Source organism: Belonocnema kinseyi, chromosome 7 (genome assembly GCF_010883055.1).
Source record: "Belonocnema kinseyi isolate 2016_QV_RU_SX_M_011 chromosome 7, B_treatae_v1, whole genome shotgun sequence".
In the NCBI taxonomy this organism is placed as follows: Eukaryota; Metazoa; Arthropoda; class Insecta; order Hymenoptera; family Cynipidae; genus Belonocnema; species Belonocnema kinseyi.
In genome coordinates, this window is record NC_046663.1 from 112351254 (window position 1) to 112369143 (window position 17890).

General features: G+C 34.7%; 1 protein-coding gene across 10 annotated transcripts in view; it reads right to left on the bottom strand.

Moving 5' to 3' along the window:
• The window catches only part of LOC117176271 (protein furry), a 248667-nt gene that overhangs the window by 3865 nt on the left and 226912 nt on the right, over positions 1-17890 (bottom strand). For 8 of the 10 annotated variants that reach the window (XR_004467596.1, XM_033366444.1, XM_033366448.1 and 5 more), the window contains 12 exons: positions 10757-11238; positions 10374-10653; positions 9785-10296; positions 8825-9133; positions 8559-8727; positions 8029-8201; positions 7871-7945; positions 5974-6285; positions 5704-5885; positions 5441-5633; positions 5101-5358; positions 969-1470 (listed from right to left, as the gene is read on the bottom strand). Coding sequence is in view for 9 of the 10 variants with exons in the window: in XM_033366444.1 (XP_033222335.1) it covers positions 969-1470; positions 5101-5358; positions 5441-5633; positions 5704-5885; positions 5974-6285; positions 7871-7945; positions 8029-8201; positions 8559-8727; positions 8825-9133; positions 9785-10296; positions 10374-10653; positions 10757-11238 (3447 nt within the window). In the remaining variant the exon portion in view is untranslated. The other 2 variants (XM_033366447.1, XM_033366449.1) reach the window with 2 other exon arrangements.

A 17890-nucleotide genomic window follows, 5' to 3' on the forward strand; every position in this document is an offset into this window, starting at 1 on the left:
AAACTATAAGAACTCATCTTCGTGCAAATGACGTAAAGTTTCGCCCTACAATGAAAAAACCATTGCTTGGTGAAAAGCACATCGAAAAGCGACTTGCGTGGCTCCAGGAAAATGTTGATCGAGATTGGGACGAGGTAATATTCACCGACGAGGCTTCTGTTTGGGGTTATGTGACGTCATCACATGCCTGGACACATTCAACCTCGAGATTAGTGCAGCGGACTGTAAAACATCCGGTAAAAGTGCATCTCTGGGGTTGTTTCTCGAAACATGGGTTTGGGAGATTGCACCTATTCACCTACATAACAAGATGAGAATTGAAAGCAAACTGAATGTTAAATCAAAAAGCATGAAAGAGGGAGCTCTTCTTAATATTTTGACACCAAAATCATGTCGATACACCTTACCGACTGCGAGTAAAGCCACCCACGCTTCAACTTGACAGACTGTATGTCGTTAAAAAAAAACGGCCAACAAAGCTAATTTTCTCAAAAATCTAACGTGATGGATCAAATCTGAGACCAGATTAGGATTTAGCGATACCAAAAACATATATGTATGATTGTCTCGTTTATCGCACATGAAACTTGAGCTTTTTTTTGTGTGCCTGTTTAAGAAGTAATTCCAAGAATCTGTGTTTACCGATTTCTGACATTATTTACTCATCGGATCTCTCATTTAATCCCCGGTTAATCTGTATACGACCTACTTCAATATTAATCCTCTTGCTAAATTATAAGGGTTGCGAAAAAATAGCTCCCCGAGAAACCGTCTACTCAGCGTTAATTTGAAATAAAGTTCAATCGTCTTCAACTGCATTTGTCAGAAAAAGAGTAAATAAGATGAAAAAACAAATAGATGTAAACTACTTTAGATGTCTATCATCACGAATTTGTTAATAATGTTATAATTTTATCCTTGTTTCCTTTATTTTCCTTAAAAGGCCTAGCTTGTCTGCCAGAACTTACCAGATCTATCTTGTCCTAAATGCCTACAGTACATATTGACAGCAGTCGTAACATCATCATCGTCATGGAAGGGATCACCGGGCCATTGAGCCCTGTGCAGTCTTACAGCCTCGAGAGCGGCGGTCCATCGCGCGGATCTCAAGAGTTCTGCTACCCTTGCGAATTCCTCCAGAGCGCCCGTACCCGGAAGTGGACTCGGACTCGGTGTCGGAGTTGGAGTTCCTCTCTCGCTCTCCGTGCTTTCCTCCAAAGCTCTACTTAATGCGACTTTCATATTCGCGATTTCAGAAGACATGTCTTGCAACTGAACCTGGATATTCTTGGCCGCACCTAGTAGTGCGCCCAACATTTTGTTCGATGCTTCAATTAACAGCAAAAGCTGGAAATGAAGCTTGTAGAGAGCTCTACCCAAGTCCAGGAGCATTTCTTCAATACCTGCGTCAGTTGAATGGGCCTCGCCTAATGCATGAAGCTTAGCCGTCGTTTTCACTGCTTCTAGACACTGCGAGCAAACATTTTTATTAGACTTAACGATTTCTTTATATCTTTGTTTCATTAAAAACGTTAAACTTTAACATTATTATGCGCGCACTACAGTGCGCGGAAACATTGGATTGTCCATTAGTAATATACAAATTGATATGAATCTAATTTTAGCTTGTACAATTTTAATCCGCTCTAATAAATTTTGTTTTAAATTTGAATGGCTCATTTTTCGAAATTGATCAATTGTGCAAGCCTTCAATTTGAACTTATATGATTTTATATGAATTTCAAAATTCACTTTGAAATTCTTGTTCCCTACTAACTTCATACCTTTGATGCTTGAAATATTATATATACATATATATTTTTTTTAAGTAAAAGATTGATTTTCATTAAGAATTATTTCATTAAAAATGTCGTGTGTAAACACTAAAAATCAGTTTTAAGCATGTTATAAAAGCAATGTATCTTAATTAAACATTTTGAAATTCAAAGGCAGTTGACCTATGTCTAATTCCAAAGTTAATTTTACATGACGTCACGTAATACTGCAAGGTGGTAGATGCCAAGCGGATATACATGAGAGTTATGGCAGGGATGCAAGTGAGAGAGGATATAAACGCGGTTCCAGTGTAATTACATTTCGACGATATAAATGTGTTAATTTGGAATATGTCACTCCGACATTTCGAATTTTTAGTTTGTTTCGATAATTGAAAACAGTTCAGTTTTATAGGTTTGAAATTAAATCTTTTAATTTCAAAAGTATCTGATAAAAATTTTGTCTCGTAAACATTTTCCTTCTTCTACCTATAAAACGTTTTGAGCCTCATTTTAAATGTGTTGAATTTGGGCAAAATATTAAATTGTTAATTTTTAAAACATCAGTGTAAATGTTTAGCTTTTGAAAGCCTTGCATCTTAAATTATAAAGTCTTAATAAATATTAATATGATGATAAAAATATCTACAGAAATGTATTCTATGTGAAATAATTACTATTAAAAAAATTTTTTTTTCATACAAATCGAAGGGTACACTGCAAAACGTTCAAAGTTCTTTTCACTCGGTATACAGCTCCAAAATAAATTGCTTATCTATACTTTTGGTGCGGTATACCGAGGGAAAAAATCTTGTAACCCTCTGCAGTGGATCCGTCAGAATGTAATCTTCATTATTAATGCCCCACGCCTTTATTTTCAGTCCCATTATTATTTGTTTTAACTTGTTCGAAGTCGAACCCAGTTTTTCATCATAGTTTGAAATCTTTTGCGATGATGTTGTAGATACAATATTAGGAACCTGATGTAGTTTGCAGTTTGTCTTTCACAGCGGTTATCCTTACACAGCAACCGCGAGTGTTGGAGGTGATAACATTCGCCTCTGAGTGCTTTCTTAGAGCTACCATCTGGCACTACATAGGTTTTTAGTCGTTTACTTCCTGGTGGTCCAGAAACTTTCTTAAAATACGACAGGTGTTTATGCCAGGTGAGGACGTTCGATGTCCGTTCAGGTGTTCTCTAATATACGCAGATAATTTGTGATGTTCACTTTGGCCAGAGAATGACATTGTGTTGGTTCTACATGTCTGACTTCGAGTAAAACATGACCAATATTTCTTTAAAGATGATGTAGTTTTTCTAGGATTTCACTATTCACATCATCGTTCTTAATATCCAGATGTGGTTCTAGTAGATTCTACACTTGCTGCTCATTATCCCTAGCACCCATGCCTTGAGCTTCAATCAGATCTTAGTTGTCCACATTTACCAAGGGGAGTTCATCAGTAGGAAGCTACTGTTTCCCTTCCATTTTGATGGCAGCTATATCGACAGCAGAAAGCAATCTGCTTACAGATATGAAGTGCTTGTGATCTTCTAGATTCACACTTTGCTTACTTTTTTCTGCCAAAAAGTAAAGGCGCATAACATTTCTGTTCATATGCTATGCCCATTTTAACCCCCTTCTTGGTTGCTGAACCTCTGCTTCTTTCTCTGGTTGTATGATCCGGCTTTCTCTAACTGATGTGCATTTTCGTCGTTTTCCCACGTCAAAGCAATCTATTGTTTCATCCCTATTGCTCGGTCTTCTGAGATATCTAGATTATTTCTTATGTCCTTTACCTTAGCAATAAGGTCTGTTCGCTTTTGGTTTAAAACTGCAAATAACTAACGCTAGCCAAAGCATTCTCAGCAGGCACAGTTGACGTTCCACTGTTTACCGTTTATCGCAGATGTCCTTGCTGGCCAGCTGTTTGATTGGTGATATCTGCCTGACCAGCTCGCAGATCATCAGCTGTGACTCCAGGGACGCCCCGACGATCCTCGGGAAGTGACAAGCGTTTCAAAATCTTTAATGCGCTCTCCATGATAATTTATGGATTTTGGTGTTCATCCTAGCACCTGTCCTCTTCGTTCTTAGCTGCCTAACATGCCTCCATTGCATTTGCAGTGGAGTTAGTCTTTTACCGCCGCTATCCTTACACAGCGGCTGCGAATGTTGGAGGTAATTATAATCATCTCTGGATGCTTTTTTAGAGCTACTATCACATAAACACATTATTTATATATTTATTTTATTATTATTATATTGTTGCAAGCCCCCTTCTTAAACTAAATTATTTTATTTCGTTTTAGTGAATTTTAATAAGAGCTAGTTTAAAAAAATATGTACTTATATTTTTAAAATCAATTAGTTATTCTTTAAGGTATATAAGATTTTAGATTAACTTAACATTTGTTTGCAATCTATTCAAATCTTTGAAGCATTCTGCATTGTTTTGAAATCTTAGCAATTTATGTGCAATCTTTTGTAGATTTCATAAAGATTGATTTCATTTTTAACCTATGTAATATTTTTATTATAAATAAGGTGTTTCGAAGATGTTTACACATCTATCTTGGGTCGTAGTTTAGGGCAAATTTATAATTTTTTCTATAATTAATTCGGGTATGATAGTGAAAATTTAGACATCTCCCAGTATTAATTTTTTAGGTAGAAACCATTAGCGTGGTTATTTACAGCATAAGGTTATTATTTATTGATTTATTTCTAACAAGTTTTGTAATAGAAAAGTCTTCAAATAAATTGTCATGCCATAAATCATTACTGACAGCATTGCTATCCCTAAGGGTTAAAAACCATGGACTGAAGTGGATATAGGCACAAATTAATTGTTAGTTTTTTTGTTGAAACTAATTACGGAAATAAAGCGAACATGTAACACATGTTTCTTTAATAATGTTTCACATAGAATTCATGAACAAAATGAAATTGTCCAACAAGTTTTAATATAATTTCTTAAAGTTCTTCAATTTGGAAATCTTCTATTTATAAATGTTGCGGTTATTAACAAGAGATTTTCAATTTGAAATGAAACTATATCTACAATCTAGAAGGATTCACACTTTATTGACACATCAATTCCCATTATTAGAATGGAATTGATGTCTTTCCATTTGAAATTGATCATATATTGAGAGTTTAAAATTAAAACTGTTAATTTTGAAAGCTTTTATTTCTAAATTACAGAATAATATTGTAGAAAATTAAATTTTTACGCTCAAAAATTACCGATGCGAGCAGAATAAATACGGCAAATGAAAAATAATGAAGATCATTACTATTAATAAATAATTGAGACCCACCTCCGTTGCGTGATCCTTCCTATCTAGAAAAGTCTCAAGATGTTCTTGTATCTCGAGCATTCCAAAACGCAAGGACTCGTTGAGTCTTTGATTCCCGAACACTGTTGTCGAGAACCACACCAGAGGCGGTTCCCCTTTTGTACTAAGTAATTCGGCATGACTAGATAAATGCGAACCCAGTTGTGCTGAGGCTGGACTCCCGTTGTTGAATAAGGCACTCGCTTCTCGAGTAAGACCTACCGATTTACTACAAACATCCTAAAACAATAAAAAGTATTATAAAAATCCAGTCGAAAAGTTCCTTAAAATAATAAAAATTCCTTTAAATGTTGTTACTTACTCTTAAGATTCTGCTTAAAAGTTGAAAAAAATCCAAAGCATTGTAAGACGCCTGCGTCGTTAGGGTTTGTATCTGCTGTCTCCATATTTCTTCGTTGTCATCACGAACTACTTGACGGAACGGAATCAAAGTGGACAGATTTGGTGAAGCATTGCATGGAGTTACGTCGCCCAAATCACCAGCACTCGATCCACTAAAACAGAAAAATTAATTGCGGGATAAGTTGAACAAAGTAAAGTCACTCTTCTTGATGTAAAACTTACGATGTATCAGACCTTGTTGATGAATCATGACGAGATCGACTCGGAATCAAGGGCAGCGATGATGGTGGGAATATTCCAGACATGCTGTTAACTTCTTGTCCTACTGCTGTGCCTCCAGGAATTTCATCCAGTGGGGATTCAGATCCGACTTCATCGTCTGATGATTCCTCCGTCACTCCTCGCTAATAAAAATGGCGAAGAGATTGAAGATTTTGTTTGATGGGAGTTTTAAAAATTAAAAATAGGAAGACAAACCATTTCTTTACATACCCTTGTAGTTTGTTTGCTAGAGGATAATGTCTTGTCACTGAGGCTCTCCTCGAACTGTCGGAGACTTGGTTCCCTTTCTTCTCCTTCGCTGAGTGGTCGCCTTCGCACTCCCCAGTTGAAATTATCTGTGCTCTCACCCTCAACGCTTTCGCTCTCGTATTCAAGGAAATCAAAATCTTTGAAAACTCCAAACTGCTCGTCGTCCCGACGCGAACCGCCGCTCAAGTCATTGTTGGCTCCAGAAACTTCTTCTGTCGACGAGGCCATCGAGGACTGTCTTTCCATCAAATCGGAGCTCTGGCTGAATATCACCTATTAAAATAGAAAGCAAATCGTATTATTGGGAATAATCATCTTAAAAAAAGACTCTCAATGCACATATCGCAAACCTTATGAAAAACACACAGATACTTGTATTACTGCATTGACAGTCCGTGGATTTGCAGTTTATACCACATAGCCACAAATTAGAATAGTGAATTATCTAATCGACCCTACATGCTTGATCATTGATTTTTTTTTAAATAAGAAAGTGCAATTATATTATTGTTTCATTAACCCTTTCATGTCAGAAGTTTATAAAATTGTAGCAAATTAATTATGTAGGTTGCGGCTTCAAATATTCAGTGGAGAAAAGTATTTTTTTAAAAGATAGCCTAACAAAACTCATTTAATTTTAATAAACTAAATGAACTGGAAGGGTTAAGTTATGTGTGATTTATTGATTAAAATCTGTTTGTAAAGCAAAATAAATTCAAGCCCTGAAATATGTTTTGCTCTTGTAAATTTGGAATTGAATTGAAAAAACTGGCCTCACAGTTCCTACTGTAAATGTTGTAAACTATGCGAAATAGGGTACTTTTAACAAAAATATGAGACATTCAGGGTGAAATAAGAGGGTATAGAAGAATAATTATGCAATCGATTACTTGTATTCTTGCGGATATACGGGCGATAAAACTTCCAGTTTTTTCTCAAGTTTATCTCGAAAACAGGAACCAATTTTTATGAAAAAAGTTTTTATGAACAAAGCGTGTAAAATTTGTGCCAGTAACAAGCCCTAAATTAACGCCCTAAATTGGTCCCCATGTGACTTAAAATGATCTGATTTTAATGAACGATAGCTTATTTTCTTGAGAAATAAATTATCTACAACTTGATCTCATTCAATGTTTGGCAAATTAAAAAAAATGTATTTTTTAATGATTTCAGGTATTAAAAAATTTATGTTCAAAATTGGATAAAGACAAGTTGTAGAAAATAATTTTTCTGGGAAAATAAGCCAACATTCATTAGAATTTCATTATTGCTTTTTTTTATTGATAAAGAAAAAATAATAAGAAGTTTCTTCCGAAATAAAACTTTTTAAATAAAACATTTTAGCATATCCGCGTGGAAAAAGTCCCGCTGAGACCTCTTAGGATGAGGGCCCTCGCCGGGGGCCCTCATGGATGTTCCACGCATGGAAATTGCACGAGGGTCCCAGTCGAGGGCCCAGCTCGATTGCCCTCATGGATCAACAATTAAAATCTTTAAGTTCGAAGGGTATACTTTTACTTTACGATTGAAAATATAAGTATCGGACTGTGAAGCCTGCAAAATTTAAATACAAAACCTTCATGAAAATCAAAATTCAAAATGAAGACTTCTTTTAATTTGCAAAAAGTGGAAGCACAAAAACCTGTACATGTCTTAATGAGTGCATTGTTTAAGAAATCCGTTTACCTTACTGTACAATATCATGGAACTAATATGTTCATCCTAAAAAATGAGGAGACAAGGACAGTATAGTTTAAAAATATTCTGTATTTGTAAAAGTGTACGGTCGTCAAAATAGAAATGCAAGAACGACTGCACTGATGATGCAAGTAATAATAATTGCACAAGAAAAACTTACGGATGGGCTTTTTGGCAGTCCGACTCGCTGTCCGCAAGTGGTCAGAAGATTCACCAAACACTCTCTGACACGTCCCTATAATTGAAAAATTCAAGTATGTTAAATTATCTCTATCGTTTTAAAGTATAATGGTAAACCTTCATAATTCATTTACTAACCTGAGACATCCAAGGTCTTTTCCATCCTGCAATAGCGTTACTATCGGCAGGAGAAAGCGACAACGACCGTCTTGGAGAGTTTAGATTCTTTTCTTCTCCGACCGAGCGAATTAACCATCGTCTCCCAATTACCGGCGTTTGTGAAAGGTCGAAGGTAAAGTCCATAGTTCTCCCTATTTGCACGAAATCACAATGAAAGTACAGAAAGAAGAGGATAGATATAAGTCAAAGCCAAGATAAAGACACCACCTTTCGTAAAACAATTCCGTTCATTTGTGAAAATACTAAAAGACAATACTACACAATTTTGGAAAGCCGCAAAGCAAAGAGGAAAGTATTCCTTTCAATGTCGGGGTAGCTTCAATCTAGCGTTATTATTCTTATCGCAACCTGATCGTCAGCGGATAAGTAGTCCGTTCGACAAGTGCGGTCCACAAAAGTGGGATAGCAAAAGGAAGAAAATAAAAATTTGTTATTGTGATCAAAAGCATGCAAATTCATGCAAAGACGTGCAAATAAAGTGTACTGACCAGGCAATTCCTTTTTGGTGAATATCTCTGTGTCTGTAAAGCTTGGATGCGGTGAAACTAAAGATGAATCCCAATTAGAGCCGTGCACTGATATGGGTGGTGCTACGAGAGTTGAAGAACGAGTCACAACCAGTTTTAGGATCTTAAGTGATTCTCTCCATTGTGGACCCTAATGAAGTAAACCATACAATTTATAAAAAATACATTCAAATAATTGTAATATGTCATCTAAAATGGAGAGAAGAGCTTTCTAAAACTAGGCACACCTCTACGTATTTTGAGATAACTCTGAGCAGTTCAGTAGTAATAGGTTGGGCTGCTTGGGAAGCGAGGTCGACATAATGTAACATACAGTGTATGATACTCAAAATTGGCAGAGCCACATTTCCAGGTCCTTTTTCCAAAACTTCTACCAGAAACGCGAGCATGTTAAAACTCAAATGTGCGTACGTATCATAAAGATATTTAATAACGCATTTGGTCCATTGGAAACTCTCTTTGCTGAAGGTGCGACGACTATATAAAGTCATGACAGTTCCCAAGTTTTCCAATTTCTTGCCTTTTTCAGCGCTCATCTATAGATAAAATAGCCATTATAATAATCACATAAAATAATACTAATTAAAAGCATATTTTTGTCCTAATTTTAAAACTGATTTTTTACAATGTAATAATAAGCATGGTTATAGAAACTTTCAGATTATTCCAGAAAAATCTGGAAAATTCTGAAACACTCTCAGAATGTTCAATAAAATTATAAAACACTCTGTAAGACACACTATTAAAGAAGATTCCATATTCTTTAACAATATTGTAGAATATTCAACATTATAATATTCCAAAATATTACAGTATATGTATTTCCAAAATCCTTATGTTTAAAAAACAGTAATAAACAACTGTTCATAAGTATTGAATATGAATAAAATTAGCATTCTTACAATTAATATTTCTTTTAAAAAAATTTTTTTAACTGTGGCAATTGATTTAAAATTTTTGTAAATTAAAAAAGTTAAAGAACCTGAAAGCTTTTATGGTTAAATTAATGTACAATTTTAACAAAGAGCAATTTTTTTCAATGTAACTTCAAATTTCAGGTAACTGGATTTGATTAAGAAAAACCTTTTTAGGACCTTAGACTTTTTTAAGTAAACCCAAATTATTTTTTTCTCATCCTGTTTATTCAGAATTCAAGTTGAAAAAATGAGATAATTTGAAGATATTACCTGAGCAATATTCTCCGCGCTTCTGATACAGAGTTCATTAGCATCCTCGTAATTGAGAAGCATATACGGTAGTAGAGAGATGACATTCATGGGGAAAGCAAGGCTCTGCGTAGGATCGACGACTGGTAGATCGAGCAAGGGCGTGAATTGAGAGAGTAGGGTAACCACTGGTTCGTAGGTATTTGGACTGGTGCAACCTTTGAGGAGGAGAGCGTGAACTCCAGGGAATGAATTCCACCTGAGCTGCTGCTGCAGTTTCTCAACTTTATCTCGTGCATCTGGACGGTCCAAAGGAAGTCTATGAAGTACTCTATCCAAAAGTCTTAAAGCAAGTAGAAACTCGTGTTCATAGTCAGACTCGAGAAGAGAGACAGAGAGCCAGAAAAGCTGAGCTAAGATCGTCATCTTGTCGTCTTGCGTCGCAGAATCCCCTAATAACTTTAGAGATTGTGCGGATCTTGATCTGGAGAGATTAGTGTTTGGGTACTTGTTACCAATCCGATTGTCGAGTTCTGCGAAAGCGTAAGTTATTGCTTAATAAATATAACAGTGAAGAAATAGGATCAATTTGGATTTTGTAAATATCTACCTTTGATTTCATTCGTTGTATTAGCTGCTGCAGATTTTCTCATGCAATAACTCACAGAGTAACTGGTACTTCGGGTATGTCCTGCTTGATAGATATGCGAATAAACATGAGGACCAGCAGGATAAACGTTTCCTGTTCTCTTCATAACCGAAGCTGCGTCTTTGTTGTTCAAGTTGGGCGTGGATTTGAAAATTTCTTTCATGAAATCTAGTGGTCTGAAATCTGATTCAAGGGAATCAACAGCTGCCTCAAGAGTTAAAAGCAGTTCCGTGACATATCCCTGGGTAATAAGTTGATTATTATTATTATTATTATTATTATTATTATTTAGGTTTAAGTTGATCCGACAAGCTTCATGAATAAGAAAGACTATTTATTCTTACCTGCATATCTTCGCCTTGTTCCGCTACAGTTTCCACCAGTCTAGAGAGAATATCAGAGAGCATGCGAGAAGTGATAGGAACTCTTAAAGCACGAAATACTTGAAGCGATCTGCCTGCATAATGTCTGGAGGAACAGGAGAGTCCCAATTGGAGAGCGGTTTGGGCCCATCGTTGACTAACAAGTGCGTGTGGCAATGAATCTCGAAAGACTCGCAAAACATGGCGAAGTAAAATCGTTAGTTGTTCTGCACTTCGGACGTACCAGACTTTGGCTGTCATATCTTCGTAATTCCATAAGGGTTGGTTAGGTCTTGAAGCAAGGAAGTTTATAAGGGATTTTATCACGTCTTGAATGGACATGTTAGGCCCTGGTTGTGGCCCGTTCCAGTTTGCCCCATCTTCGGGTGTTATGATGACTGGTGGCACTGTCATGGCCTTCACTGCTCCTGGGGATGGAGGCCATCCACTTCCCGCAGATGATTCTAAATTGTTCAGAAGAATATCAAGCTTAGAAACTACAAATTAGTGTTTTATTATTTCAATATCTTTATTATCAACATCTGTCAGGACTAAAAACAACTTTTTAATCAGATGTCACGAATAAGATTCTCTAAATATATGAATCTTTCTATATCAGAGAATGATTTGCTGCCGCCGTTTCAGCAATTCTGAGTAGCAAGGCTTCCCTAGTCAAGGAGCTCTTCACTCGGCAAATGATTGCTATAAATCTTACTGATTTCTAGGGACTTATTCTGCTGTGGAAAAGCTTGAATTTATGCGAAAAAATGCATTATTATGCAAATCTTATCAGTTTTATCAAACAGAAAAGAACAAGTTTTCAGCTTTAGAAATTCAAAATCAATCATCTTTACTTGTATTTTATAAAATAATATAAAAATATGTTTACTATTTAGAAGTAATAAATTAGCATTAATTTTGTTCAGAATTGTTTATTCTTTCCAATAAAAAAATAAACTATGTGTTTTAATACGATGACAAATCGTCTTTTTCTTTAAACATAGAAGCTTCGCTAATCGTACAAGTTTAGAGTTATATTCAATTCTAAGACCTTTTTACCGATTGCTATCAATTGCCAATGAGCGAAAAGTAGTTAAGAATAGGAAAAAAATTGAGCTGTCGGATCGAATAAGGGCACATATATTTTTTAGGCTCGAGCGGAATAAGTTCTCGTAGTTTAAAAAATTTGTTTTGAACACTAGTTTTTGGAAATTGAATTACTGCAAGAAATTTGCTTGAATTTAATAGAAAAATATTTTCAGAATTCTTATTTTTTCCTGTCTTATTTTTTATTAATTCTTTTGTCTATGACAATTTTAAAGTATATGTGTTTCAAAATAAACATTGTTGCCTTACCAATAATTTATAATGTTGGTGCGGTTAGTATTGTCTCGATTTTGCATTCAATCCTCCTCCAATTAAAATTATGATTTTAAAATCGCGCTAACTCAAGCCAATCAAAATCAATAAAAAGTCAATTAGTTCCGGTACAGCGGCATCAATTAGAATTGTAGTACCCCGTGTCTCAACTCTCCCTTGAGAATTTTCTAGGGCATTTATAATTCAAACTTTTTCTTCTCTTGCCATTTTTTTCATATTGTCCGTTAATTGGCTTAAACGGTTCATTTTTGTGTGTTTTTAGGAATTTTGTAAATGCTATAAATCTCATAATTTTTAATTTCATGAAAAAATTCATCATATAAATTGTTCGACTTTTTAAATACTATGAATAACTGTACAGAGAATTCTTGAATTTTAAAAAAATGGTCTCAAAAATATTCAAAAGGCGCTCACAGACAGACATAAATACATACAGAAAGACCGACAGACAGACACATTCGTAAAAACCTATTTTTCGGATTTAGGGGGTCTCGAAACGTGGACATTTAACGAAAACTGGGGGGAGTGGGCGGTTCGGTAAACTTTACACATATCTAATACCTTCTCTGATGAGAATGTAAAAATTCATTAATTTGTCATGAATATTGTTCTGTTAGTTCTTTTTATGGACCTTCCATAAACATTTATAAGATTTTTTTTGCTCTGCCTTCGATGAAAAAATGTTATCCATTTATTTTGGCTTAGCTTGTGTCGTGTGTCTAGAAACTGACTTTTGTATTTCTAATATTTTTTGATAAATAAAACAAAAACTACGTGACCTATAAAAAAGTGATTAATAACCAATCTTTAGACATTATATTTTTTTCCCATCTTGCATAGTTTGACCGCAAAATGCAATTTTTGATTTTTGATTAGTTTTCGTGCGGTCGAAATTTGAATTTTTTGAAAAAATTCAAAAAGTTGATATAATAATCTTGTAGGGCTATCGAAAAGTAACATTTTTCTTTTTAAAGTATTATAAAGAACTGTGCACAGAATTATTGAAACATGAAAAAATGTGTACTCAAAAGTGTTCAAAATGGGCTCACTTTTAGTATTTTCATCAAAAATGTATGACTTACGAACTTGGAATTTAGCTTAGGGCACTAAAAGAGTGTATCAAAAGCCAATCTAATAGATTAACTTTTTTCAAAAGTCATCGTGCTCACAGACAGACAGAGATAAGGACAGACATAACGACAGACAGACATACAGATAGACAAATTCGTAAAAGCCTGTTTTTCGGATTCAGGGGGTCTCAAAACGTAGACCTTTTGAAAAAAAAGGGAGGTCAAATTTTATACAAATCTAGTACCTTCTCTGATGAAAATGTAAAAATGATTTATTTGTCACGAATAAATTTTTGATAGTTCTGTTTTTAGTTTAAATCATAAAAAATAGCATCAAAAACATGAAAAGTTAAATTTTCTGAAACCCCACACACGAGACGAAATTTAAAGACAAAAATTGTGGTATGGAAGTGCCCACGCAGCGGGCACATTTTTACATTCAAATCAGAGAAAGTATTATTTTTACTATTAATCATGTTTTTCATGATTAAAGCCAAAACTACGCATCCTATCAAAATTCAACATTTGAATTTTGTATTTTTCAAGAAAATTCAAAAAGTTGTTATGATAATCTCCTAGGGCATTCAAAAAGCAACATTTTTCTTCTCCTGACTTTTCTCATATTGCGCGTTATTTGGCATAAAATGTTCATTTTCGTGTTTTTCGGAATTTTGTAAATGCTATAACTCTGGTAATTTTTGATTTGTTGAAAAAAGTAATTAGGATAAATTGTTCGACTTTTTGAATACTATGAATAACCGTACAGAGAATCTTTCAATCTTGAAAAAAGTGGTCTCAAGAATATTCAAAATGTGCCCACTTTTTGAATTTTCATAAAAAATGACTGGCTAACGAACTTGAACTTTAGTTTAGGACACTAAATGAGTGTACCAAAGGGCAAACTGATAGATTAATTTTTTCAAAAGTTATCGTGTTCGCTGACAGACATACAGACAGACACATTCGTAACAACCTGTTTTTCGGATTCAGGGGGTCTCAAAACGTGGACATTCGAGAAAAACTGCGGGGGGTCAAATTTTACACAAATTTAATACCTTCTCTGATGAGAATGTAAAAATAATAAAAAGTCAATGGTTTGCGGGGTAAAAAAAAACACTGCCGAAAAATCTCCAAATGAAAAAGAATCATACTATTCACCCTCGAAAAACTCTAGACGATACTCAATTCCCCACAGTAATAAGAAAAAAATCAAATGAAAAAACACACCCTTGATACATTTAAGCAAACCCTGCTCAGCTGCCTTTAATTAAAGAGTCCATAAAGATTTAAATGAAAAATAATTATCACAAAGACTTTCCTAAAAATCTTTTTCATATCCTCATCTCCATAGTAACGTTGAACAACACTTGAGAACTATCCTTATCAAACATAAAGAATCAAGTCTCACTCTCCATAAAATGAAACCTCCAAAACAATCTCAAATCAAAAATAACTACCCCAAACAGCTTTCAAACACTATAGTTACAAAATATATCTCCAAAGTAATGTTCAACGTCATCTATGAAAGACTCACCTTATGAAAGTCTCACCCTTCATAAATTAAAACGGTAAACAATATTTCAAATTAAAAATAGTAATAATACAGTGAAACTCTTCTATTGCGCCGATTTTGGGACTGACCGTGTTTGGGAGGGTGACCACACAGATCAGACCCCGTGCACCTCGCGTAGCTCCTGTTACACCTACCTGCGGCGCGGCGGGAATTCTCGGACGGGGTAAAGGGAGGGCTATTTAAGGGTTTCACTGTACTTCCCTTCACAGTAATATACCACCACACTTAGGAACTACACTTATCACATTGAACGAACTAAGTCTCACCTTCCACCAATTAAAACGGTAAAAAATATTTTAAATTTAAAATAATCTACACACAGCTTTCCAAGTCTGTAATAGATATATTTACTCTCAGAGAAATATTCCACAACCCCTAAGAACTACCGCTATCAAATTTAAAGAATCCAGTCTCAGCTGCCTTCAACTAAAACCACGAAACATTTAATTAAAAGGAATCACCCCAAGCAATTTTCAAAGACTCCAGTTAATATATCTACATCCACATCAATATACCACGACCTCTAGGAACTGCCCCTATCACATTTAATGAACCAAGTCTCACCTTCCGTCAATTAAAAATGTCAAAATAATTAAAAATAATTATGATTACCACAAGCAACTTTCCAAGTGTTTGCTAGATATATCCACACTCACAGTAATATTTCACAACCCCTAGAAACTACTCCTATTAAATTTAAAGAATCAAGTCTCCGCTGCCTTCAACTAAAATGGCCGAAAAAAATTTTAATTAAAATTAATTACCACACACAACTTTCCAAGTCTCTATTTAATACCTACAGTCATAGTAATATCCCGCAACCCTTAGAACTACCTGCATCAAATTTACCGAATATAGTCTCCGCTGTCTCCATCTAAAACAGCCAAAACAATTTTTAATAAAAAGAATTAGCCCATACAACTTTTCAGGAATCTAGTTGATATAATCTATCTACACAGTAATATTACACGACCTCTAGGAACTAGCCCTGTCACATTTAACGGACCAAGTTTCGCGGTTTTAGTTGAAGACAACTGAGACTGGATTCCTTCGATTTTACAGGGATATCTCCTACGGGTTGCGGAATATTACTGGCGGAATAAATATATCAACTAGAGTTTTGAAATTTTATCTGGGGTTATTCTTTTTAATTTTTAATTGTTTCGCGGGTTTCAGTTATAGACAGCTGAGACTGGATTCGTTTAATGTAATAGGGGTAGTATCTAGGGGTTGTGGAATATTACTGTCGAAATAGATTTATTAACTATAGTGTTTGAAACTTGTTTGGGGTAGTTATTTTTGACTTGAAATTGTTTTGGAGGTGAATAGTATGATTCTTTTTCATTTGGAGATTTTTCGGCAGTGTTTTGTGAACCCCGCAAAACCATAGACTTTTTATTATTTTTTTTTAGTTTTGTTTAATATCTATATTTTAGTTAGGGGTAGGTGTTAGTGTTTAGAATTGTTTCCGGAGAATAGAATTTTTTATTTTTAGTTAACTCAGAATAAGCTAAAGCCTACGGTATATTTTTTCTGGAACTTATTCCACATATTTTTCTTTGGAATTTTTTTCAGGGTTAGGGTGGATTTTTGGAAATAATTTTGGAATGTTTTTGGAAGACCAAAAATAGCACAATATTCGGAAATGCATACATTTAGGCTAGGTGCGCTGTTTATTTTCTTAATTTTTCAATTTTTATGTAGTGCAGGTGCTAGCGAGCAGTAAGTCTGCTTCAAAACTCCGTCTTTTTGACAAAAATAAGAGAGCCCAAAAATCGGTCTTGATGCCCAAGAAAAGCCTAAAATTCTGAAACGCTTACTTTAAGTTTAAGTGCATATTTTATTTTGACCATAGTTTTTTGGAGATAGGGGTAGTTTTTTAAAAATTAATTTTTGCATTTTTGAAGAGCAAAAAAAGCCCAAAATTCTTGCGATGTTGATTTTTTTCCATTTTTCAAATTTTATATAGTGGAGTGAGCCTGAAAATCGGGATTGGTGCCAAAGAAGAGCCCAAAAAAGCCCAAAATTCTGATATGCTTACATTTAGTTTGAATGCGTATTTCATTTTAAGGGTACTTTTTATAACATAGGGGATGTTTTTTCAAAATTAATTTTTGCAGTTTCAAGAGCCCAAAAGAAGCCCAAAATTCTGACGCGGTGGATTTTGTTTAACTTTTTCAATTTTCTGTAGTGGATGTGCTGGCGGCCAGCACCTCCACCCAAAAGTCGGTTTTTTTGAGAAAACTAAAAGAGCCCAAAAATCGGCATTGGTGCCCGAGAAAAAAGCCGAAAATTAGGATATAAGGAAAATATTCAAATTCCATTGTGGAGGTATTTTAAGCTTGGACATTTTAAGTCGTATCTCGAGAACACGTGAAGATTTTTCAAGTTTTATGGGCTCAAAAATAAGATAAGACTTCAAAGACTAATTGTTATGAATTTGATATTTTTGCTACAACTTTTCTAGGTGATGCCACAAATTAATATTTGGGTGCAAAATTCGAAAAATTCTTGAATTTTCTTCTAAATTTCTCAAGCAATATATTCAATCAAAAAGGTCAAAATATCTCTATTAGGGCTTCATTGCCACGAAATTTAATAAGTTTTTAACTGTTTAAAAATATATATCTGGCACCATTTTTAAACAAGTAGTCATGTTTCAAAGTCAGCAGTGGTTTTAAATAGTACTTCCGCTGTTCGCACCGACATTTTCCAGCGGTCGTGTATTGTAATATGTCTTATTTATGCATGAGGTTAGGAATAAATCGGGATATTCTGTTTTAATTTTAATTTATTAAGCTCAAAGTCTGTTGTCCAATTATAGAGCTACTATGAGTTATACAATATACATGGATCTTAAGTCTAAAATTATTATAATGGTGTTTATACAAAATAGTCTCACTAAGTCAATGTCTACTCGCGTTTTGACTCGCTCTCAATTCCATGGCGTCCAATCTTGGTATAAAAGTGGATCAAAGCGTTGCGTAATGGAGATATACCAGGTGTATACATATGAAACCGGTATTGCCATCTAGCGGCCAGTAGGCACACTTGTAGGCACTGTCGGAACTTACCATTTGTGCTAATTGGCGT